General features: G+C 39.2%; 1 protein-coding gene across 3 annotated transcripts in view; it reads right to left on the reverse strand.

The window, feature by feature from the left end:
- Positions 1 to 25020, reverse strand: part of TNS3 (tensin 3) — a 356556-nt gene that overhangs the window by 61819 nt on the left and 269717 nt on the right. For all 3 annotated transcript variants that reach the window (XM_056520279.1, XM_056520280.1, XM_056520281.1), the window contains exons 18-21: positions 14395 to 15570; positions 10679 to 10845; positions 7582 to 7705; positions 6962 to 7045 (exon numbers count right to left, since the gene is read on the reverse strand). In XM_056520279.1, coding sequence (XP_056376254.1) covers positions 6962 to 7045; positions 7582 to 7705; positions 10679 to 10845; positions 14395 to 15570 — 1551 coding nt within the window. The remainder of the gene's footprint in view (positions 1 to 6961; positions 7046 to 7581; positions 7706 to 10678; positions 10846 to 14394; positions 15571 to 25020) is intronic.

Raw genomic sequence — 25020 nt, forward strand, 5'->3', positions numbered from 1 at the left:
TGAGTTTAAAAGGGGGAACCTTTAGGGTCTTTTTTTTATTTTTTTTTTTATTTAACACGTACAGTATTCTGCACAGATTTGATATGCAGGATTTGAAGCTGTGTTCAATCATTTTGATTACACTGAAATCTGCAGTAGAAAATCCTGCGCATCAAATCTGTGAATAGGCCAGAGTTTGAATTTCTTTTCTGTGCTCTCTGCTGACACCTCTGTCCATGTCAGGAACTGTCCAGGGCAGGAGAAAATCCCCATAGCAAACCTATCCTTTTCTGGACAGAGGTGTCAGCAGAGAGCACTGTGGTCAGAAAATAAATTAAAAAAGAAAAGAACTTCCTCTGGAACATACAGCAGCTGATTTAAGATTAAGATTTTTAACTAGAAGTAATTTACAAATCTGTTTAACTTTCTGGCGGCAGTTGATTAAAATAAAAAAAAATTTTGACCGGAGAGGGTCAAAATTCCAAAAGAGGGTTTATAAAAATAGGTTTCCTAAACTGGACAACCTCTTTAAGGACTGTGTTCATGGACTGTCATTTCTGTAACATTAACTATTTGCTTATCAATTACTTCCCTATAAATTCTATATACATCTCCAGTCTGTTAGACATAACAAAACTTTGAGCCAAAGATAGTTATGGTAGACCTTCATGAAAGGTGGTCAGACAGAAAAGAAATTCCTCTGGAGCATAAGATGTTTTAATAGAAGTAATTTACAAGTCTCTGTTTAACTTTCTGGCAGCAGTTGAATAATAATATAAAAAATGTTTACTACTGGAAAGGACCAAAAGAATCTCTCACTCTGAAGGACCTCTTCTGTTCTGCATGACAACAGTCCATTGCTTTGTCTGGACATGTTGTTAATGTGTACCTGTCATTAGCAAAAACATTTTCTATAAATGTAGATAATGCCATTATATTTATTTGTAATATACATTGGTTAAAAAAAAATTGTCTACTTTTGGGTGAAAAAATGCTGTCCCTGCAGCTATTGCCTGTGTGTGTCTATGAGAAGGCCAAATACAGGAAGTGAGGGCAGGACAAGCAGGGCTCTGTGCAGGCTCCTGGCTTGTCAATCATCCTGCTGTGTGAGCCGGGAGCATGTCACAGAGCCTCATTGCACAGACCCTGCTTGTCCTCTGTGCACTGAGGACTGTTTATCCTGCTCGCACTACTTGTATTTGGACTCCTCACAGAGACACACAGTGCACAGTATGGAATATAGGCAGCGGATGTTCCACCACTGAAATTCTGCTGCGAAAAGAATGAACATGTTTATTCTTCAGGTGGAATCCGCTCCGCAGACGTCTACTGGGACAGCGATATCCGTGCGGTCCTAGTGCTGACTGATTTGGTCAGCACTGGAAGTACTAGGAATCTATGGTCAGATTTTGTCTGGTTGGAAATTCCAAAGTGTGAACCTAACCTTACTGCCAAGTATCCCCACACATTACAGTTTTTTACACACTGTTGGGGTTCACAGCTGTGTGATCAGCTTATTATTAGGTGACCCTTCTATTAAGCAGAGATTTTCCAGATCACCCTTTCCCAACTGAAGTCACACAACTGTAGCTTTTATAAAAAAAATATATATGTACAAATAAAATTACGGTACATGTGTTTTACGGTTTTGAAAATATTCTTAACACATACATTTTTTGTTTGCAGAGAGAGAATATAAAATATTGTACTTTTGTCTAAAGATGTTTGGCTTGATATTTCATAAAGTTATATTGTATCCCTATAACAATGTAAACTCCCCCAAATAACTAATAGACGCCATCAATATAAAAGACTGTTGACTTTAGCACGGGCTACTCCTTTCTGGAATGCGGTCAGCTGTTAGGGCATCTCCTGCAGTTGCCAGGGTGACAGAATGACTTGACTTATGGCCCTCCCTATGACAAATAAAGCTTCTTTGTAACAGCTGTTTAGGACCGTGTCCTTCAGCTCTATAGCGACTTGTTACAATAAAATTATTGTACATGACTAGAAAAAAGCAAGTTCAAGGCTAATCCTCAAGTAAAAAATATTGTTCAAACCTAAGTGGCAATATGTCATATTATATCATAGTCAAGAGACATATTTAAGATCTAATGCTGAAATAAATCTGTTTGTCTCTTGCAGTCAACTAGTTTACTTCCAACAATAGAGACACTTGTGTGAATATAAGAGCTTAAATAAACACATGAAATGCTGTAAAAGAACAGATATTTCATAATCGACAGACATTTCTATTAGTCATAAATGTTCAAATAAACAACGCCACACGCATAGACTTAAACATCCATCACACATTCTGCAAGAATGTCATCAATTCATCAGACAGTATAAAGAAAGTGAAAGGACACAAACCTACCAAATGAAGCAGACATGTCATGTACAGCTCAGCAAATGGGGGAGAACAGACTTCAGCAAATAAAAGTCCCAGGAGTCATAGAGTAAAGCTCAATAAGCGTCTCTTTAAGAAGTCAGCTCCTGCAGATGATCCGTTCTCCTTCACAATGAAGTTCCTAGCATTTCCTCCTCCCACTGCCCGTCTGGAAAGAAACATTCTAGCGAAGGATATTCATCTAATCGGCTATTAGAAGGGTAAGGGCAGTACAGGCTTCGCTCTAATAAAGTCAGTGCTAAGCAGAGGAGTTTACTCCAGGCGGCCGGGAAAAGAATTCAGCAATTGTCTAGAGCTGCTGTATGCTGTCACTGCCAGCCAGAGAATTCCCCTACATTCAGTCCACCAGAACTCCGCCTCAGACCTTTTTTTTCTCATCTCAGAGTCCTGCTCCCTAACCAGCTCAGATACACACAGTACGTTGTTTCTCATGCTCCCATTCCGCATTTACCAATGGACTGACTGTGCTGCAGGGCAAAGGCCACATCCTTCATCTAGATTCATAAAATAATAGCAATGTGACCCAAAAGAATGCATATGCATGGTCTGTTATGGGAACATAAGATGTGGCATAACTATTTGGAAAATAGATCATTATTGGTTTAGAGTTGTTGAGCAATGTATAAAATCATACATAAAGTCAAAGAATAGTATTACATATATAAAATTATTAGGATACATTGTACTGTGCATGTTGGACAAACAAGATGTCCTGAACTTCTAAATAGTCCATAACCACAGAAAGCATACCAGAAGCAGATCATATTTGCAGTGTCCACACATCTTATGTCCCTTACTATAACAAATACATCTCTGGGCCACCACTACTTCAACTACTAAACTATGGAAATATGGGTTATAGTCACATCTTATCTACCAGGAATCCCCACTGCTGGATCATCACACAATGTGTACACTCCATAATATAAAGCTGTTATATTAGCTTTATATATACACCATCTATTTAATGTGGCCACTTTTATAACATAAATTAAGATTTTTCTTACTAGGCTACTGCCACAAACCATGTGAAATCTATCTGCAGATGTTTTAGCTAAGTCAATACAACTTCGGGTGCCACTATTATTTAAGTAGTTAACGTCCAGGAAAACACTTGGTGGTGTCTGACAATACGTTTCCTCTACAGATTGTTCCTTTGTCAACTACAGGGAAACAAAGCAACAAAAAGGATGTGCAGGGGAAATGGAGCAACTTAAGTCTGTAAGACACAAATATATTTATAGGGGCCATGAAATGTATAGTACATGTAAAAGCAACAATGCAACCATACTGATGTATCAACAGCAGGGACAGCGCTCATTTTTCCTATCTGTATTAAACAAGTCAGAATAGCAAGAAAACACGAAGACAGATATCCTACATTCACCCTTCCAGTGCAGAAGTGCCATTAATAATGATGGAAGCCTTGGAGGTGAACTAAAAGCATTGACATAACTAAATGCATTATGGGAAAACCTATTAGTTAATGAAATTGTGTAGTAACCCAAGAGGCCAATGACAAACTTCTTGATACTAAATTTACAGTGAAAGCCGAAAATGAATAGAAGGTCACAGCATTGCTGCATTAATGATATTAACACATGCCAGATGTCCGATATACATAGGTTAATATGTCTTATTAACCTATGTATATATATGAGTGTCATGGTGCCGCACACTATAGGTATTGTTAAATGGGCAGCCGTAAATCAGATTGCAATTGATACCTGCATCATTTCTTAGTGAAAAATTCCAAAATTTCCTGAAAAATATGAAAACTTAGCATTTTTCTAACTTTGAAGCTCCCTGCTTGTAAGGAAAATAGACATACCAAATAAATTATATATTGATTCACAAATACAATAAGTCATAAAATTGACGTGTTTTTACTTTTGGAAGACATCAGAGGGCTTCAAAGTTCAGCAGCAATTTTCCAATTTATCACAAAATTTTCAAAATAGGAATTTTTCAGGGACCAGTTTTTAAGTGGATTTAAGGGGTCTTCATGTTAGAAATAACCTATAAATTACCCCATTATAAAAACTGCACCCTCAAAATATACAAAATGATATTCAAAATGTTTGTTAACCCTTTAGGTGTTTCCCAGGAATAGCAGCAAAGTGAAGGAGAGAATTCAAAATCTCCGCTTTTTACAAAAACATGTTCTTGTAGACACAGTTTTTGAATTTTTACAAGGGGAAAAATGAGAAAATGCCTCCCAAAATGTGTAACCCAATTTCTCTCGAGTAAGGGATATGTAAAGTGTGTATGTAAAGTGCTCTGTGGGTGCACTAGAGGGCTCAGAAGGGAAGGAGCAACAATGGGATTCTGGAGAGTGAATTTTGCTGAAATGGTTTTTAGGGGGCATGTCACATTTAGGAAGCCCCCATGGTGCCATAAGAGCAACGGTTCCACCGTTCTGGCACCATGGGGGCTTTGTAAATGCATATGGCCTTCAATTTCAGCTAAAGTCTCTCTCCAAAAGCCATATGGTGCTCTCTTCTGAGCCCTGTAGTGCGGGGGGGGGGGGGGGGGGGGGGGGCGGGGCTTTTTTCCTATTACCCCTTGTGAAAATGAGAACACCAGCATTTTAGTGAAAAAATACAAATGTTTCATTTTCACGTCCAAATTTTACGAAAAGTATTCAAACCCCTGTGGGTAGTTAAGGCTCACTATACCCCTTGTTACATTCCACTATACCCCTTGTCACATGTGGGTGTTTTCTTTTTTTTGTTTGTTTATGTTAGAACTGCTGTAATGATCAGACATCCCTGTGCAAATCCCCTCAAATGTACAAGGCACTCTGACTCCTGAGCCTTGTTGTGTGCCCGCAGAGCATTTAACATCCACTCAGGAGAAGTTGCGTTACAAATTTTACCTCTTGTGATAATGAAAAGTATGGGGCAACACCAGCAAGTTAGTGTATAAAATAAAAAAAAATTATAATAACATGCTGGTGTCAACCCCAACTTTACCTTTTCAAAAGGGTAATAGGAGAAAAAGGCCCCCCAAAATTTGTTAGGCAATTTCTCCCGAGTACGGAAATACCCCATATGTGGCCCTAAACTGTTGCCTTGAAATACGACAGGGCTCCGAAGTGAAAGAGCGCCATGTGTATTTGAGGCCTGAATTAGGGATTTGCATAGGGGTGGACATTGGTAATCACTGGCGTAGAATACCCCTAACAGGGTGCCTCCAGCTGTTGCAAAACTCCCAGCATGCCTGGACAGTCAACAGCTGTCTGGAAAAAACTGGGGGTTGTCAACAGCTGGAGGCATCGTTCTGGAAACCGTGCCGTACCAGATGTTTTTCATTTTTATTGGTGGGGGGGGGGGGGGGGGGACGACGACTGTGTACAGGTGTTTATATGTAGTGTTTTACCCTTTATTTTGTGTAGGTGTAGTGTTTTTAGGGTACATTCACACAAGAAGGGGTTCAAGAAGAGTTTAAGATGCGGCGGGGGGGACAGCAAACCTCCAGCTGTTGCAAAACTACAACTGTCAGCATGCAGTGACAGCAGAAGGGCTTGCAGGGACTTGTAGTTATGCAACAGCTGGAGGCATACTATTACAAACTTCCAGCATGCCCTTTAGCTGTCCGTGCATGCTGGGGGATGTAGGTATGGAACAGCTGGAGGCACAATGGTTGCAAAACACAGAGCTTGTTACTTAACCCGTGTGCTTCCAGCTGTTGCAAAACTACAACTCCCAGCATGCATTGTTTGTCAGTGCATGCTGGGAGTTATAGTTTTGCAACAGCTGGAAAAACAAAGATTGGGAAACACTGAGTTAGGAAACAGACAATGTTTCCCAACCAGAGTGCCTCCAGTTGTTGCAAAACTACAACTCCCAGCATGCCCAGACAGCCGAAGGGCATGCTGGGAGTTGTAGTTTTGCAACAACTGGAGCAGAACAGTTTGGAGATTACTGTGTAGTGGTGTCCAAACTTTAGCCCTCCAGATGTTCCAAAACTTCAACTCCAAGCATGCCCAGACTGCTCAGCCATGCTTGGAGTTGTAGTTCGGCAACATCTGAAGGGCCAGATGTTACAGAACTACAACTCCCAGCATGCCTGGACTGTCTGGGCATGGTGAGAGTTGTAGTTTTGCAACATCTGGAAGAGCACAGATTGGAGACCAGATGTTGCAAAACTACAACTCCCAGCATGGGGTGTGTTGCAGAACTTGCAGGTAACGCGGGACTTCTGCCTGTTAACCCGTGCGATGCCGCACATTGCTGGGTTAACTGAATGACTTATATAAATGTCAGGTTATGCATCTAGTTCGCGCATCAAGACGTTTATATAAGTCCTTCTGTGGGAAGGGGTTAAAAAATTTTAATAAAAAAGAAACTGCAGCTTGCAATTCTAAGCTGTTACCATGCAGTCATAACAGTATATAAAAAAAAAGAAAAGAAAAAACATTTATGGAATAAAAACGCAGCAACAAGTGCTTTAAGTCCGCACTTGATTCTTCCTAAGGTTACGGCATCTATTTGTTCATATATTTATGCTTTTAGAATTATGCCACCTTTAAAACATGTACATATAGAAATTGTAAAAAATATTTGTTACCTTGCCCTGCTGTATACAACTCTGAAGGGCTGTAGAACTGGTGTCCTGTCTCCATCATCTGAGTAAAGTTTGGAGGTGTGCGCACTGGAAAACAAATACAAGATAACCTTAACTTTCCACTGATCGTTTCTTAAAGGGGTACTCTGCCCCTAGACATCTTATCCCCTATCCAAAGGATAGGGGATAAGATGTCTGATTGTGGGGGTACCACCGTTGGGGATCCCTGCAGTCTCTCCTGTAGCACCCCTGTTCCTCAGCTGCATGGAGCGAGGATCGATCCGTGGCTGATGACGGGCGATACAGAGGATGGAGTATCGTGATGTCTTTGCTCCACCCCCTCACGGCGTCACTCCCCACCCCCTTAATGCAAGTCTACAGGAAAGGGCGTGGCAGCCACCACTTCCCCTCCGATAGGGGGCGGAGCCGTGATGTTACGATACTCCATCCCTGTAGCGCCCGTCATCATCTGTATCCTCACTCCCTGCAGCTGAGGAACGGGGGTGCTGCAGGAGAGATCGCGGAGGTCCCCAGCTGCGAGCCCCCCCCCCTTTGGATAGGGGATAAGATGTCTAGGGGGCGGAATACCTCTAAGTTCAGGATGCGTGAAACCATTTGCTTACCATAAGGAGTTTCTGGTGAAATAGGGAAAGCTGGTGTAGGTGGAACAACTTCACTACCATTTCTTGGACAACTGAAAATGCTATCTACTTCATCCACATCTCCATGGTAGCTGGAAAATGTTTCCTATAATGAAAAAACAACACAGATTTTACCTGCAGCCCAACAGATTTTTAAAGGGGTACTCTGGTGGAAAAAACATTTTTTTTTTTTTTTAAATCAACTGGTGCCAGAAAGTTAAACTTTTGTAAATTACTTCTATTTAAAAATCTTAATCCTTCCAGTACTTATCAGCTGCTGAATACTACAGAGGGAATTTATTTTCTGTCTGACCACAGTGCTCTCTGCTGACCCCTCTATCCATGTCAGGAACTGTCCGGCGCAGAAGAGGTTTGCTATGGGGATTTGCTCCTACTCTGGACAGTTCCTGACATGGACAGACGTGTCAGCAGAGAGCACGGTGGTTAGACAGAAAATAAATTAAAAATAAAAGAACTTGTAGTATACAGCGGCTGATAAGTACTGGAAGGATTAAGATTTTTTTAATTGAAGTAATTTACAAATCTGTTTAATTTTATGTTAACAGTTGATTTAAAAAAAAAAATTTCACTGGAGTAACCCTTTAAGGTAGGGGAAAGAGCAGCAGACTTTTATGGCAATAAAAGGGAGTCCCCTGGTCCCAGAGGACATTTGGCTGCACATGTGTGTTCACTCTCCATTAAGATAAATTTGAAATAAAATCAAATAAACTATTATTGGAGTATAGTAGGAAACCCATACAAACCCAGGGACGGAATACAGACTCCATGAATATAATGCCCTTAATTGGATTTGGATCCATGACCCAAGTGCAAAACATGTTTTCCTTCTAATACTGAGTGTATGCATGTGTATAGATATGAGGGTGCATGTATGAGTGCATCTGTATGTACATGAAGGTGTGTGTATATGCAGTCATCAGGGAGCAGATTGTATATCAGAGTTGACTCAGACATATTTGATTTCTAGTGGTAGTGCAACCTAGCTTTGGTTGCCTACCTATTACGTATATCATTTCCCAAGTTGTCAACTATGTGACCCAAACAATATAAAAAAATTTTTTTTAGTCTGACTGAAATAAAATCATAAGGGTCATATACACCGTTTTCACTGTCTATAATGCGTACATCTTTTTGCTCAATTCAGTTTTTTGCATGTTTTTTGACTATGCACGGAAGAGCTTATTAAGCAGTGTACATCGATTTATCAACTGGGTCATTTATTTACGTCCTGCGCCAACTCCTGATATGTGAAGTGCACTCAGGGGCTGAGCGCTTCATACCCGTCAGGTCCCGGTTGCTATCAGCAACCGCGGCTAATACCGAACATTGCCGATCGGGCTGATGACAGGTATTAACCTTTAGATGCTGCGATCAAAGTTGATTGCGGTGTCTAAAAAGGGAGAAAACTGTTGTTGGTTAGCTCAGTGGGCTGTTTGGGACCGCCGTTGTAAATCGTGGCGTCCTGAACAGTTGAGACGACAGGGGAAGGCTTCTTAACCTTGCTTCCCCCCTTCCGATCATCGCTCTGCTGCTCCATGCCTGCGATCCAGGCTGGAGAAGCAGAGCACTGATAACACTGATCAATGCTATGATATGGTATAGCATTGATCCGTGTCTGCAATCAAGGTATGCATGTTATAGTCCCCTATGGGGGCTATAACATTGCAAAAAGAAAAAAAAAAAGAAAATAGTTAATAAATGTGAATTAACCCCTTCCATAATAAAAGTTTGAATCACCCTTTTCCCATAAAAAAATAAATAAAATATGTAAATTAAAATAAACATATGTGGGTTGAGTAAATGTTCGAACTATAAAAATATAATGGTAATTTAACCACACGGTCAATGGTGTACACGTAAAAAAAAATTCAAAGTCCAAAACTGCGTATTTTTGGTCACTTTGTATACCCTAAAAAATTTATAAAAGCCGATCAAAAAGTCCCAACAAAACAGAAATAGTACCGATAAAAACTTCAGATCATGGCGCAAAAAATTAGCCCTCATACATCCTTATATAAGGAAAAATAAAAAAAAGTTATAGGGGTCAGAAGAGAACAATTTTACATGTGATATGGTGTCATTTTTACCAAAAAGTGCACTGCATAGAATCGGAAGCCCCCAAAAGTTACAAAATTACGTTTTTTTTCCAATTTTGCCCCACAAATATTATTTTTTCTGGTTTCGCCCTACATTTTATGGTAAAATGATCAATGTCACCATAAAGTACATTTGGTGGCGCAAAGAATAAGCCCTCATATGGGACTGTAGGTGCAAAATTGAAAGCGTTATGATTTTTAGAAGGTGATGAGGAAAAAACGAAAATGCAAAAACGGAAAAACCCTGTGTCCTAGAGGGGTTAATGTTTACACACAAAAACTTTGCGCAAGTCCCAATACAATTGTGCAAATATAAACCATCTAGGACACATAAAAAGCTGTCAGAATCTGTCCAGCAATATGTAATACAGATTTAGATCTGCCTCCAATTATTTAATCTTTTTGCCATAAACTGACTATTATACTACACTATGTGTTAAATATTAACTAAACTATATTCAATTATAGTTTAAAATTTCCAAAGAATTTGTAATTTTCATTCTGTCATTGTTGAAGTTTACCATGCAGGACTGTCACGAATGGTGGCTTTACTTAAGTCTGTAAGCTTGCTTATTTCCAATTATGTTAAATGCTATTCAAGTGATGCACTTCATGATGACAACATTCCCCAATGTTCCACAGAGATATATCCATCTGCCTCATTATCTTTCAATCAATGGAAAGGACAAGCATCCCTGTCTTATTTGTTCCTGTCCTGTCCAGCAATGTCAAACCATGTGTCTTTGAATAGGCCTGTGAAGAGCAGCTCTGTGAAGTGTGAGGTAGAGGAGTGCACGGTAGAGCCAGGGGGGAGTTGCTATAGTTGTACAAGATTTATCAAAGGACGTGTGCATTTTTAGAAAATTAGACAGGTGGTGTAAAAGAGGTAGATCAGTGTCTACAATAGACACCTAATGATAAATGTCCCCCACAGTGTATTCTAGTTAAAGTACCAACAATACCTCCTTGGACTGTGACTGCCCCAAGGCAGCAAATGACCTGGGTGTAGAATCTTGTTCTGGAGACCTCTTCCATTCATATCTGGTTCCCTGTGGATCTGAGGCATCATTATCATACTGACCAAAACTAAGCTTTCTGGCTCTGCTTAGTGAACCGCTGTTGTGTGACCCTGTGTGAACAAACAATATAATAAGTCGTCATGTATGTCATTTTTATAAAGTAAAGTTTAGTACAATCTAAGGTCCAACCAGCATAAAGGTCTAAGACAGTAGAATATTTCTGACTATATATTTCATACAACTTAAGGAATCACCAGTGCTTGTAAATGCAATTCTATAATAGTTAATGTGTCTCCTAGCAGGAACCTGAGAACTGAAATAAATGTCACAATAAAAATGCACTAAACTGTTGTAGTTTAGAAGGATTTCACACAAATTGCCTTTACTATCACTTATTCAGGTTGTCCTAAAAGGTAGTGCGGGAAGGCTTTGTGTGGCCTAGAACTGATGCAGGTCATGAGGATTTAGCCCTTTCCTCCTCTGTTGCATGGTCTTTCTATTTCTATTATCCTAGCACAAAAAATTATCTTTCTGAATACAATACAGTAAATGATTAGACTAACAGTAACTTCCATGTAGGATGTAAAGATGAACTTCTATACCAAACAACTTGTAGCGAGTCTTCCCTGCCCCCACTCACTTTGAAACCTGGGCAGCAGATCTATAAGGATACTCTTGAGACAACAAAAATGTTCCATTAAGGCGAATGAACAGTGCTTTGCAATTAGAAAGTCAATGCTTTTAACAGACAAGAAAAAGGATTTCTCAAGAACATTCCTTCCAGTTCACTATGTGAATTGATCTTGAATATACATCTATATAACGAAAATCAATAGAACAATAAATCTTGCAACAAGTAATTCTACATCTGTCTGCTGAGATCAGTGCAAAAAAATATCATTTTTTTAAACATCTATAGACAAGTGGAATACCGTAAAGTAGAAACATCTGGGTAGGAACACTACGAGCATGCTCAGTCTGGCTGTGTTCACATGTGCTGTTTCTCCAGCAGTTTTTACCAAGTTTGTTTTCTTTAGTCCATCAAAAGGAAAATTGGACTTTAGAAGTCTAACAGATACCAGCTTTTATATTTTCAAAGGACTGTATTATTTTCTTGGTTTCTGCGGGCTTATTTTATGCAATGTCTTTGTATGGAGAAATTACAAGAAAGTGTTTGCAGCAAAAATGTGGAGTGGGGTTTTATATACAGATACAAGGAGACACACAGCGCCTTATCTGGAGACATGTTGATATATCTTGTGGATGCATTCACATGTTAAAATTGTGCAAAGTGTCCCAAACTTCCCAAACGGCATACCTGGCATTGATAAGGAGTGTATTCCATTAGGGATGCTAGGCAATGTTCTACGTCTCAAAATACACTCCCTAAACTGTTATAAAAGCGTCCATTTTACTACACTTTGAATTGTATTGAAATAAATGGGAAAACACTTGACAGTAATCATTTTTACGATCACATACCTTCCTTCAAAAAAATTGCACGGTACTTATTGTGGGCAAGTTTAAGCAAACATGTCAATTTTTTCATGTGTTTGAAGCATAAATGCTTAAAAAAAAAAAAAAGGACCTAATTTGCATAACATCTGTAAAGCACCTAAAAATATGCATCACAAAAACTAATACACACATAACAAAAAAATTAAGCTAGTAAAACGTGTACTTTCAAGGCTCAAACTGTGTGAAAACAGTTATAAAGAGCTTTTACATAGGGTGATTATTGGGCAAAATGGCCGATTACTGTCCTATATAAAAGAACCAGCAATCAGAAAATAAAGGACCTATCAGTCATTCATTGGTTGATTTCAGGATCATGTGGCCATACGTTGTGTAAAGAGGGAATATGCAGCCAACAATGATATAAGTGAACAGCTGTACAAACAATTCAATGATCCGTTCCTGTGGCCCTGGCCGCACGTTCAGTGAACCGTGTAAGAGGCTCATTACACATCTGCCAATTTACAGTGCTCCTATAGGGCATAGGTCTGTCTGTCTGTCTGAAAGGAGCTTTACACACATTTCTATTACAATTATTAGGGAATAGAAAAAAGGAAAGACAGTTGGATTTTTTTTTTTTTTACATTTTTTGCTCTATTTGGCAAAAAAAAGGGCAGTTTATTTGTTTAAAGCAGAAAATATGACTGAAAATAAGTATTTTTTTTCGCAGTGGGAACATACGCTTGCATAACACATTTTTAACAAATCTGAAGCATCTTGCAATTATTCAAAATGACGCACTTTTTTTTTAGGCATTTTACAAAACTGTTGAGAAAAATTCTACATCAAGTCTGTATGTTAATTACATATTGGTTTTCAGAGACAAGCTACATTTTAGAGCTCATCTACAGAAAACTGGAATATGTCATAAAAACATAAGCCACAGCTGGTATAAACCCTACAGAAATCTGCTGAAATAATTGTGTATACGCATTTTTTATCACTAAATTTTGGGTATAATTACGATAAGCTATCATTGCCTGACTAGGGGTTCCAACCTCTAAGACCCTTGATAATCAGCAGAGGTTTCCAGATGTAGGACCCCCACAACATATGTAGGCTAAGGATGATAAAGTCCTTACTTACTTTTATTGAGAAGAGATTATCAGTGCAGCTTTGGACAAATGTTAACAATCATATGCAAAAGTTAAAAATTCATTACAACATATTAGTTTGCCATAGCAGCCAAATATTACTCCTGCTTTCAATTTCCAAAGTGGACTCTTTTCTATCCCCCCTGACCCCACCCAATCACCAGTATATACTGGCCCTCATTTACTATTGCAGACCCATGTTTTGTCGGGTTGTGCGCCAGAAATTCTGTCTGCGCCAGAATTGAAAAAACCCAGACTAACTCTCCATTTTGTTTAAGAAAACCCAAAAAGGGGCGTGGTCATCAGGATGGGGCGTGGTCACAAAAGGGGCGTGTCTCAGAGACATTTTCACAAAAAAACAACATATTTACTAAGGTTTCATTAGAAAATGTGGTGGATTTCAGCTGAAGAAAACCCTACAGGTCAGAGCATGTGTAAAAAAAAAAAAGCAAAAATGTAGGGAAAGTGGAAAATGTAGGGAAACCTAAGTAAATACTGTGGACAATAAATTGTAGGGAATAAAAAGCCACAAGGAAACCTACACTCCACTCTTAGTAAATAAGGGCCATTGAGCGTATAACCCAGTGAGAATAAACTGCAGATAAGCAGCTGAGAACTTCGCAACCTTTACGCGAACGGTAATTACAAACTAATAATTAAGATTCTTGCAGTTACCTAGAATTAGTATTCCAGATCCAGCAAGTACAGCTTGTTCATTGTATGGTATTGTATTGTTCTTCTAGGCATCAATTTCTCTACTTGCTGTCACTGAATAGGAACCTTCCAGGTTATGAGAATAAGTCCTGATCATGAGCTGGACACACAGGCACATGGATCATTACAAGAAAAAGCCATATTAATTGTGTTGTAATGTGTCTATGACCCAGGCAGATTTAAGCCTCTGGAATCAAGGAAGTTACACACCAATGATAGCAGGTTGAGAAATTTTAAATGGTAAGGAACTAGTGCAAAAGTATATTGGAAGGCTGCACATTTTTTCATTATACAGCAATTAAACTTTGGCTATCCAAACAAACTTACAGTTCTTACCTTCTTGAAATAGCTTTCGTCTTTTTTCTGCACCTAAAGGGGTATGGAGACCACTGTTGTTGACATCAGCAGCTAGGAAGCTAGCATTTCCTGTACTAGAGTTCATTCGAGTTGGAATCGGTTCAAACGTTGGATCCAACTCTAATATTAATTTATTAAGCTGCTCAATTGACTGGTCAATATCCAGTGTTGGAGAAGATGGTATATCTTCACTCTTTGAATTGATTCCATTTGCTGTTGGTTGGGATGATGACTGCCTACTGACTTTAGGAGTAATGTCCTGTGCAGGGCTTGACATAATCCTTTGCACTACATCTTTGTTAGGCACAGCAGACACCTTAGATATTTCAGGAGTGTTCGATGTAGAGGAGTCCAGTGAAGTAGGTATACTGAATCTGCTTTCATTATCTACACTATAGCTGTATTGCTGTGAACTGACCATTTGTTGTTGGCGTACCCAAGTTTGAGTTGAGTAATTGCTCTGTACATAGGGAGGAGGTTGTGCTGTTGGCTGTTGAACTTGCTTTGGTTCATGAATGGTGTACGATCTTTCATACATATGGTCAATGCTGATACCCAAGTCAGGCACTAAATTATGGCTGTGTTCATCTCCAGTGTTACTGCAAAAGCCATCAGACAGCAAAGAATTCTGACTACTCTTATGGCAGCTAAAGTTACCAAGGTTGTTTGAATGTTGGCCTTCTGATGATGATAAAGTACCGATGCTGTCCACGCTGTGCAAATCATGATTTGGCATTTCGTCATCTAATATATCAGTTTCCCTTTCTTTGAGTTTTGTGTTTCCATTTACATGAATTTGAGCAGGAACTATATGGCGCGTCCCACTATACTTGTTTTGAGCATCGGTCATATCCTTCAGTGAGCTTGTTGGGTTATTTACCCCAAACCCACTTAGAAGTTGATCCAACTCTGCCTTTTCTTTTGGACTCAGACCTCGCTTACTCCTTGATCCAAGCTTTTCTTCTGCTTGTTCGGTTCTAACAGACGCAGTAGAGTGTCCAGAATCACTACTAACGGATAATGTGTGATCACTATGATCGGGACTGCTTGTTATGGGAACTTCAGGGTCAATAACTGTAACTGATCCATCTGAAAGACTTTTCTTCCTCACTTTGGCATATAGACTTCCATCAAGAGGTCCCTGGGTATGGGGTACTGTAAATAAATAAATACATAAATAAATAACTTAAAAACACATTGCTAAGGTTTTGTATCTTATTAAAATTAAAAGATCCCTACTTTATTAAGGACATATTCAATGGTAAAACGCAACCTGTATAGATGGCGCTTCTCCTAATTGGCAGTAATGGAATGAAAACAAACTTTATTTACTTAAAAACAACATGTTTCGATCCCGATCTTCATAAGGTACATAAAATCGCTGACATCTTTTCTCCAAACTAAATAACCCCAAGCTTGATAACCTGTTTTGGTCCTGTAATCCTCCCATACCAATAATTATCTTTGTCACCCTCCTCTGTACCCTCTCCAGTTCAGCCATGTGTCTTTTATATACAGGTGCCCAAAATTGGACACAATACTTATTTGTAGTCTGACTAGTGATTAATACAGAGGCAAAACTATGCTCCTGTCACAAGCCTCAATGCCTCTCCTAATACAGCTGCTGCTTGGCACTGATCACTGAAGTTGAGTTTACTGTCCACTAGTACCCCCAAGTCCTTTTTGGTAGTAGTTTTACTTAATGTTTTATTATTTAGCACATAATTGTACATTTTGGAGGAGACTTATCAAAACCTGTGCAGAGGAAAAGTTGACCAATGTCCCATAGCAACCAATCAGATCACTGCTTTCATTTTTGAGAGGCCCTTTTAAAAATGCAGGAAGTGATCTGATTGGTTGCTATGGGCGACTGGTCAAGTTTTCCTCTGCACCAGTTTTGATAACTTCCCCCTTTGTTTTTATGGCCCAAGTGCATAACCTTACATTTATCCACATTAAACTTCATTTTAAAAGCTACAAGGAAGTCACTACCAAAAAGTGCCTATGTATTTCAGCTCTTGATACTGTATTTGCTGTGGGAACTTTCTAAAGCAAATTTAGCCAGTATGAATTTAGGCTCAGGCTGTATTTACAATAAAATGGATTTTAATTACGATTTTTGTCCACCTATCTATGCTTTTATGCTAAGAAAATACATAAAACACAGTGCATTCTAAAAATTTCCAGACCCTTTAACTTAACTTTTTCACATATTGTTATGTTGCAGACTTGTGCACGTTTTCCCCAATCATTCTGCACTTAGGAGTCTGATAGGGGGAGATTTATCATTACCTGTCCAGAGGAAAAGTTGCCCATAGCAACCAATCAGATCGCTTCTTTCATTATGCAGAGGCCATGTTAAAAATGAAAGCAGCAAGTTAATTGGTTGCTATGGACAACTGGGCAGGTTTTGATAAATCTCCCCCATAGACAAGAGTGAGCACAGAGGAGTGTTAGTTGCCCTTACTCCCTGAACTTTGTCTCCTCCTATGTTTCAGATGGGACAAAGATGATGCCGCAGCCGGACATAATTATGTTCTGGATGGTTTGGGAACCTCAAGTAGTCTTTTTAATAAGCCAAGTTTTCATCAAAAGGAGATACACATTTTATTAAGTATATTACAAAAGGTTAATGTTTTGCCAAGATGTACAACATATAAAATGTTTTCGATTCTGAAAGTGCCCATTGAGGAATCTCTCTGTTCTTTACACCATTCATCTTTCCCTAAAACCTGAACAGTTTCACCGTCTTATTCGAAGGACCTTATCCCCGATAAATAAGATTGGTGTGGCGACCAGCTTTAGGAATAGAGCCTTGGCTGTTCCAAACTTCCTCAATTTAAAAGGGGTATTCCAGGATATTTTCCATAATACAAAGTTAAAGTGCTGTGTAATGTGCTTCAATTAACCCCTCCCCCCCCCCCCCCCCGCCCCGCATGGTCCCCAGCAGAGTGTTGCTATACTCCACCTGCCCACTTTAGCAGAACCACACCCTCTAGAAACCATGCAATTCATAAAATATTGTCTCTGGCCGCATGGAAAACTGGGAAAGGTCAGAGACAAAAGTAAAATAAAAAGACTTGCACTACAGCACTTTTGGGTGTGGGTCCCATGTGCCAGGCTGATGAATTTTTCAGGCCTGGGGTGTATGCAGCGGGCTACTGACTCGAGCCTGCTCCATACCTGGTGGCCCCCAGCTGATTTCAGTAGCCGGGGGCTGCGGCTAGTAGCCGGCATGTGGCAATAAAGGGACAGGTAAATGCTTTCTGGTGGGCTACTGGGATAGATCACCCCCCTGCCGACTGGACCAGGCTTTATCAATGGAGCGCAGAGCACATAAACTAATGGAGTTCAATAGAACTGCATTGGACTGTATGAGGAAGCTAATGATTCCTCCTAAAAGTCCCCTAAGTTTAAAAAAACAAAAGTTTAATAAAAGTTTAAGACACACATTAACCCCTTGATGACCGGGCCATTTTTCATTTTTGCACTTTTGTTTTTTCCTCCTCCCCTTCTAAAAATGCTTTCAATTTTCCACCTACAAACCCATATGAAGGCTTGTTTTTTGCGCTGCCAATTTTACTTTGTTATGACATCAGTATTTTCACCACAAAATCTATGGTGAAACCAAAACAAATTTATTTGTGGGACAAAATTTGAAAAAAAAAAAAAGAAAAATTTTATTTATTTTTTTACTTTTGGGGGCTTTTAATTCCACGCAGTGTATGTCCATTCGATTAAAATGATACCCAACTTATATAGGTTTGATTTTGTTTTAATTCTTTTAAAAAAAATGATAACTTTTTGTCGGAAAATTAGCATGTTTAAAAATCCTCTTCTGACCTCTATAACTTTTTTATTTTTCCACATACGGGGATGTGTAAGGGCTAATTTTTTGCTAACTCTAGTTTTTATCGGTACCATTTTTCTTTTGATGGGACTTTTTGATCGCTTTTTATAAAAAAAAAATTAGGATATACAAAGTGGCTAAAAATATGAAATTCTGTATTTTTTTACGTATACGCCATTGACCATAAGGTTAAAGTACCGTTATATTTTTATAGTTCGGACATTTATGCACGTGGCAATACTACAGATGTTTATTTTTGGAATATATTTATATATATTTTTTTTATTATTTATAAATGGGACCCTTTTTTTTTTTAACACTCTTTTATAGCCCCCATAGGGGACTAAAACATGCAATCTTTAGATTGCAAACACAGTTCAACAGCATAGCATTGATCAGTGTTATCTGTGCTCGACTGCTCCCTCCTGCTATGGCTGACTGGAACATTGAGGGACACATCAGATGGCGAGAAGGGCTGTAAGGGCCCTGCCAGTCGTCCTCTCAGTTGATCGGGACACCGCAGTGGTCCCGATCAGCTCCACTGAGATGCCGTGAAGCCTTTTTTTCAACTCTAATCACGGTGTCTAAGGGTTTAATGACGGGCAATACCACGACCAGTGATGTCCTGCATTAGGCACTGGTGCCGGCGGCTATCTGCAGCTATGACCGGCTTAGCTCGAGCGCGTGTCATAGAAGGGGAGCGGGACAAGGGCGTACAGGTACGCCCTTCATCCCAAAGAGGTTAAAGCGTACCTGTTAGATCCCACATAAAAACTAAACTGTAATATACTACTCAGTACCTAACCCTAAACATGTAATTTTTATGTATCCATCAGTGATAATTCACTTAAAAAAAAAAAAAAAAAAAAAAAAAGCATATTATAGCTGCCCACTGTCAATTTAATCTTCCCAGAGCGTGTCCTTCTCTTGCCTGCACTGTGATGACTCCTCCACCTCCCTCACTTTGCTGACACACTGCTCTCGGGAACCTGGCAGCCCTGCTCTGTAACCCTTTTCCTCTCTGGTGTTATGCTGTACACACACACCATTATTGGAGATTGCCTGTACTCTACCACCAAAGACAATATGGTGAGTGTACAACTTACATCTTCCCAAATTAGTACGAAGGTTTAGTGCTAAAAGAATAGTCGTTATTTATGCATACATTTTCTGTTCCTATGTCAATCATGTGTATCATCCTTTGCCAGTCCCGTAATGTAACGACTTTTAGTTTTGGAATATTTGGAGGTACGGTGTTTGGATAACTTTTTTGCAGCAGTGTTGCCTTCAGCTGTGCGCTTACAGCTTTTGCAAAACTACAACTCCTAGCATACCCAGACATCCTTTGACTGTCCAGGCATGTTTGGAGTTGTAATTTTTCAACAGCTGGAGGCATATGTTTGGTAAAACTCTGTGTTACAGCAGTGTTACTGCAAGTTGTGTTGCTCCTGCAGCCCTGTCAATCAGCCATCTTGTGTCCACGACCCTTGGACACACTCATGTTGCTGTGGGACTCCTCAGTATCCCAGGAGGAATGGGGCCCCAAGTGGTGGGATTTTTAAAAGCAGTTTTAATAAAATGTGATTTTTTTTTAAAGAAATATATTAGAAAAACAATTGTTTTGTCAAGATGTACAACACATAACAAGTTTTTCTATCTAACAGTACTCATTTAATCCCTTTCATATTAACCTCTTAAGGACGCAGGGCGTATCTGTACGCCCTGCGCCCGGTCCTGGTCTAGAACGCGGAGCGACGCCGTGACCCTGCGTCATAGCGGGTTGGTCCCGGCGGCTAATGAAATCCAAGACCCTGATCAATGTGTGCAGTATTATAGCCACTAGAGGGGGCGATAACACTGCGGAAAAAAAAAAGTGTGAAAAAAAGTTAATAAAGATCAGTTAACCCCTTCCCTAATAAAAGTAAGAATCACCCCCTCAAATATGTGGTATCGCTGCGTGCGGAAATGTCCTAACTATAAAAATATATTGTTAATTAAACCACACAGTCAATGGCATATGCGTTACAAAATGGAATTTTTTCTTCAATTTTGTCACACAACGAATTTGTTTTCCATTTTGCCGTGGATTTTTTGGTAAAATGACTAATGTCACTGCAAAGTAGAATTGGTGGCACAAAAAATAAGTTATAATATGGAATTTTAGGTGCAAAATTGAAAGGGTTATAATTTTTAAAAGGTAAGGAGGAAAAAACGAAAGTGCAAAAACGCAAAAACCCTGAGTCCTTAACCCGTTAAGGATGGACCCATTTTTTACCTTAACGACCACGGACGTAAATGTACGTCCTGGCTTGGCGGTACTTCGCGCACCAGGATGTACATTTACGTCCTGTGTATGACCGCGAGCATCGGAGCGGTGCTCGTGTCATACATGGCAGGTTCCGGCTGCTATCAGCAGCTGGGGACCCGCCGGTAATGGCCAACATCCGCGATCCGCCATTAACCCCTCAGATGCCGTGATCAGTACAGATTACGGCATCTACGGCAATGCGCACGTTAAAATAGATGATCAGATCGCCCACAGCGCTTCCGCGGCGATACAATCATCTGTAATGGCGGACGGAGGTCCCCTCACCTGCCTCCGTCCGTCTCCCAGAGTCTCCTGCTCTGGTCTGAGATCGAGCAGAACAGAGCAGGAGATAGCCGATAATACTGATCAGTGCTATGTCCTATGCATAGCACTGAACAGTATTAGCAATCAAATGATTGCTATAGATAGTCCCTTATGGTGACATAAAAAGTGTAAAAAAAAAATAAAAAAAAGTTGAAAAAAAAAATACATAAAAAAATAAAAAAAGGGAAAAATCCCCTCCCCAATAAAAATGAAAATTGTCAGTTTTTCCCATTTTACCCCCAAAAAGTGTAATTTTTTTAAATAAAAATATTTAGTATCGCCGCGTGCGTAAATGTCCGATCAAAATATAATGTAATATAAACGTAAAAAATATAAAAATTCCAAAAATGCTGCTTTTTGTCACATTTTATTCCAAAAAAAAAAAAATATCTAAAAGTTTTATATATACAAATGTGGTATCAATAAAAAGTAAAGATGATGGCGCAAAAAATGAGCCCACATACCACCCTATATACGGAAAAATGAAAAAGTTATAAATTGTCAAAATAGGGCAATTTTAGATAAAAAAAAAAAAAAAAGTATGGTATCTAGCCATGGGTATCATTTTAGTCGTATTGACCCACAGAATAAAGAACACATTATTTCTACCGTAAAGTGTACAGTGTGAAAATGAAACCCTCCAAATTGTGCAAAATTGCGGTTTTAATTTAAATTTCCTCCCTAAAAAATACTTTTTTGGGGTTCGCCGTATATTTTATGGTAAAAAGAGAGGTTTCATTACAAAGTACAATTGGTCACGCAAAAAACAAGCCCTTATATGGGTCTGTAGATGGAAATATAGAAGAGTTATGGATTTTAGAAGGCGAGGAGGAAAAAACGAAAACGCAAAAATGAAATTGGCCTGGTCCTTAAGGTGAAAATGGGCTTGGTCCTTAAGGTGTTAATGACCAGGCTCTTTTTTTTTTTTATTTGACATGTGTCCCTTTAAATGGTAATAACTTTAGAACACTTTTTCTGAGCGGAGTGATTCTGATATCCTTTTTTCGTGACATATTGTATTTTATATATGTGGAGCATTTTTGTTGACACATGCAGAAAAACTGGAAAATTTCTGGCATTTTTTTTTTATGGTGTACGCTGTGCGGTAAAAGTGATGTTATATTTATTCTGTGGGTCAGTACGATTATGGCGATACCCATTTTATATAGCTTTCTATGTTCTTTTTCCTTTTCTGAGCAAAATTCTTTTTCTGCTATTCATTTTCCAACAGCCGTAACTTTTTTATTTTATTTTTCGGCCGACGCCATTGAGTAAGAGCTTATTTTTTGCGGGATGAGCTGTACTTTTCATTGGTATCATTTTTGCGATATATGTTAACCTTTGATCTTTTTTATTCTGCTATTTGTACCAAAATAGGGGAATTGTTTTTTTTTTTTTACGGGGTTCAGCGTACTGGATAATTTACATAGTTTTATAGTACACGTCATTATGGACATGGCAATACCTATTATGTATATGATTTGTGTTTTTGATATTTTTTGTTGATAATCCTTTTATTGAAGAACTTTTTATTTTATTGTTTACACTTTTTACAGGTTATACTATGCTGCAATACATTTGTACTGCAGCACAGTATGACCTGATGAGCTGCAGACACTACAGCCTGTGTGCCTGTGGCTGGATCTCAAAGGCTTCCGTAGCAGGCAGACAGGAGGTCATGATCTAACCTCCTGCTGCCATAGCAACCAATGGCGACCCGCGATCATATCGCGGCGCCGCCGCTGGTGAACAGGGGGAGAGCGTATCATGGCATCTATGGGGTTAATGCTGCTGGGACCGGCGCGATCACGGCCCTGGCAGCCACTCCGGCTATGATTGACAGCCGGGTCCCGCTGCCGATCTCCTACGCTGCCCGTCCCATTGCGCGAACGTTTCGGATGCTGGAACGTATGTATACGTCCCATAGCGGGAAGTGGTTAAGGGGTTAAAAGTTCAAATCACCCCCTTTTTCTATATAAAAAAAAAACATGTAAACATAATAAAAATAATTACGCGTGTGTAATTGTCCAACATATTATAATATAACATTATATATCGTGTACGGTAGATGATGTTAATAAATAAAAGAGTTATGGCTATTATTGGGCAAGGAGAGAAAAAACGAGAGTGCAAAAACAATAACTGGCCCGGACAAGTGGATTGTCATGAGGGACAAGTAGACTGTGCTCCTGTTTTAGTCCCTTGGGCAATTAATTTTATTTATTTAATATTTTTTTTCACACCCCTGACAGAGGTATTATAACTTGAAATCATGGGTTCAAAGACTGAAGAAAAACTAATTCTGCAATACGACTTTAAATGGGCACTGTCAGAATCAAAAACTTTTACCATGTTGTACATCTTGGCAAAACATTAACCTTTCGGATATACTTTATAAAAAAAAAAAATCTCCTTTTCATAGAAATCAAGGCTTATAAAAAAAAGACCACTAGGGGTCCCCATACCATCCAGAACCTGGTCCTGCATCATCTTTGTCCAAGCTGAACCACAGGCCTGGACAAGGTCCAGGAAGTAAGGATGGGACTAGCACTTCTCTATGCCCACTCCTGTCTGAAAACAAAGAGGAGGGGGTTACAGAGCAGTCTGCAGTGATTAAATGAAGAGACTCCATACAGCAGACTGAGGAAGGAAGTGAATGCATGGTGAGTGAAGACAAGCTCAGTGCTGGCCGCAGACAAGCCCCTTTCAGAGCAGTGGATGTCAGAATGATTGAGCAGCAGAACAGAGGGATTTTTTGAGCCAAATACATAAAGCTAAAAACATAGAAAAAGACATGTAAAGCATCTGCATGACCTAGTAATTAACATTTATCAGCATTATTTTATTCTGTGATATGACAGGTACTCTTTAAGAATAATGAAGGTCACGGTGCTCTTAGGAAATTTTAGTGCATCAAGATATTTTTCTACTCTTCTACCTCATGATTAGTTTTTTCTCTCTGCTATGTGTTAGCAGTAAGACGGGTGTGACTTTCCAAATGACGTTTGAATTACCTGAATTTACCACAGATTGACCCCAATTAAGGTGCAGAAACATCTCAAAGATGATGATGATGATGATGATGATGATGAAGAAAAACGGGCCTCCCAGAGCAAAATTTCAAGTGTAAAAGGGACTGAATTAGGGATGCACCGAAAGGGAATTTGTGGGCCGATACCGAAAATTTAGGGTGTTCTTGGCCGAAACCCAAAACAAAAAATGCATTGTCCCGCCCACCTTTTTTTTCCAATATAGTTTTGCAAAATTGAATTATCAGAAATTTTTAGTTACTGATGTACTGGAAGGTGATATCAGAACACATAAAAAATACTGTCCGGGCTTGGAGCCAAAGCACTGCCACTCACCATACATTGACTCCAGAACACACTATAGGGGTACACACCTATCAGATTGGTTGCTATGGGCAACTACTCCATTTTTCCTCAGCATGTTTTGATAAATCTCCCCCTTATATCTTTAAAAAAATAAATAAATCAGTATACTTAAAATGTTCTCTTCTGACCCCTATAACTTTCTTATTTTTCCATATATTGGGTTGTATAGAGGCAAATTTTTGCGCTGTGATCTGTATTTTTTTTTTATCAGCACCATTTTTATTTTGATGGGACTTCTTGGATCAGCAATTCTGGCTGTTTTTTTTTTTCATTTCTTTTTTTTTACATTTACGCTACTGACCGCACGCTTTCATTAACATTATATTTGAATAGTTCAGACATTTATGAACATGGCGTTATCAAATATGTTTATTTTAGTTAACTTTATTTTATTTGAAAAGGGGGGTGAAGGGGTGATTTAAACTTTTATTTAGGGGAGGGGCTTTTTTTTTTATTTATTGCCTTTTTATTTTTTACAAATTTATTTTCACAATATTTTTTGTCCCCATAGGGCAGTGTTTTCCACAGTGTGCCTCTAGTTGTTCCAAAACTACAACTACTAGCATGCCCAGACAGACAGCCAATGGCTGTAGGGCATGCTGGGAGTTTTGTAACAGCTGGAGACACACAGATGTAATTTTTTACTTCTGGACACTGATCAATGCTGTGCCATAGGAGCCTATAGCCCAGCATTGATCAGTGTTATCAGCGCTCCATTACTGCTGCCT

This window comes from Hyla sarda, chromosome 5 (genome assembly GCF_029499605.1).
Source record: "Hyla sarda isolate aHylSar1 chromosome 5, aHylSar1.hap1, whole genome shotgun sequence".
Classification (NCBI taxonomy): domain Eukaryota; kingdom Metazoa; phylum Chordata; class Amphibia; order Anura; family Hylidae; genus Hyla; species Hyla sarda.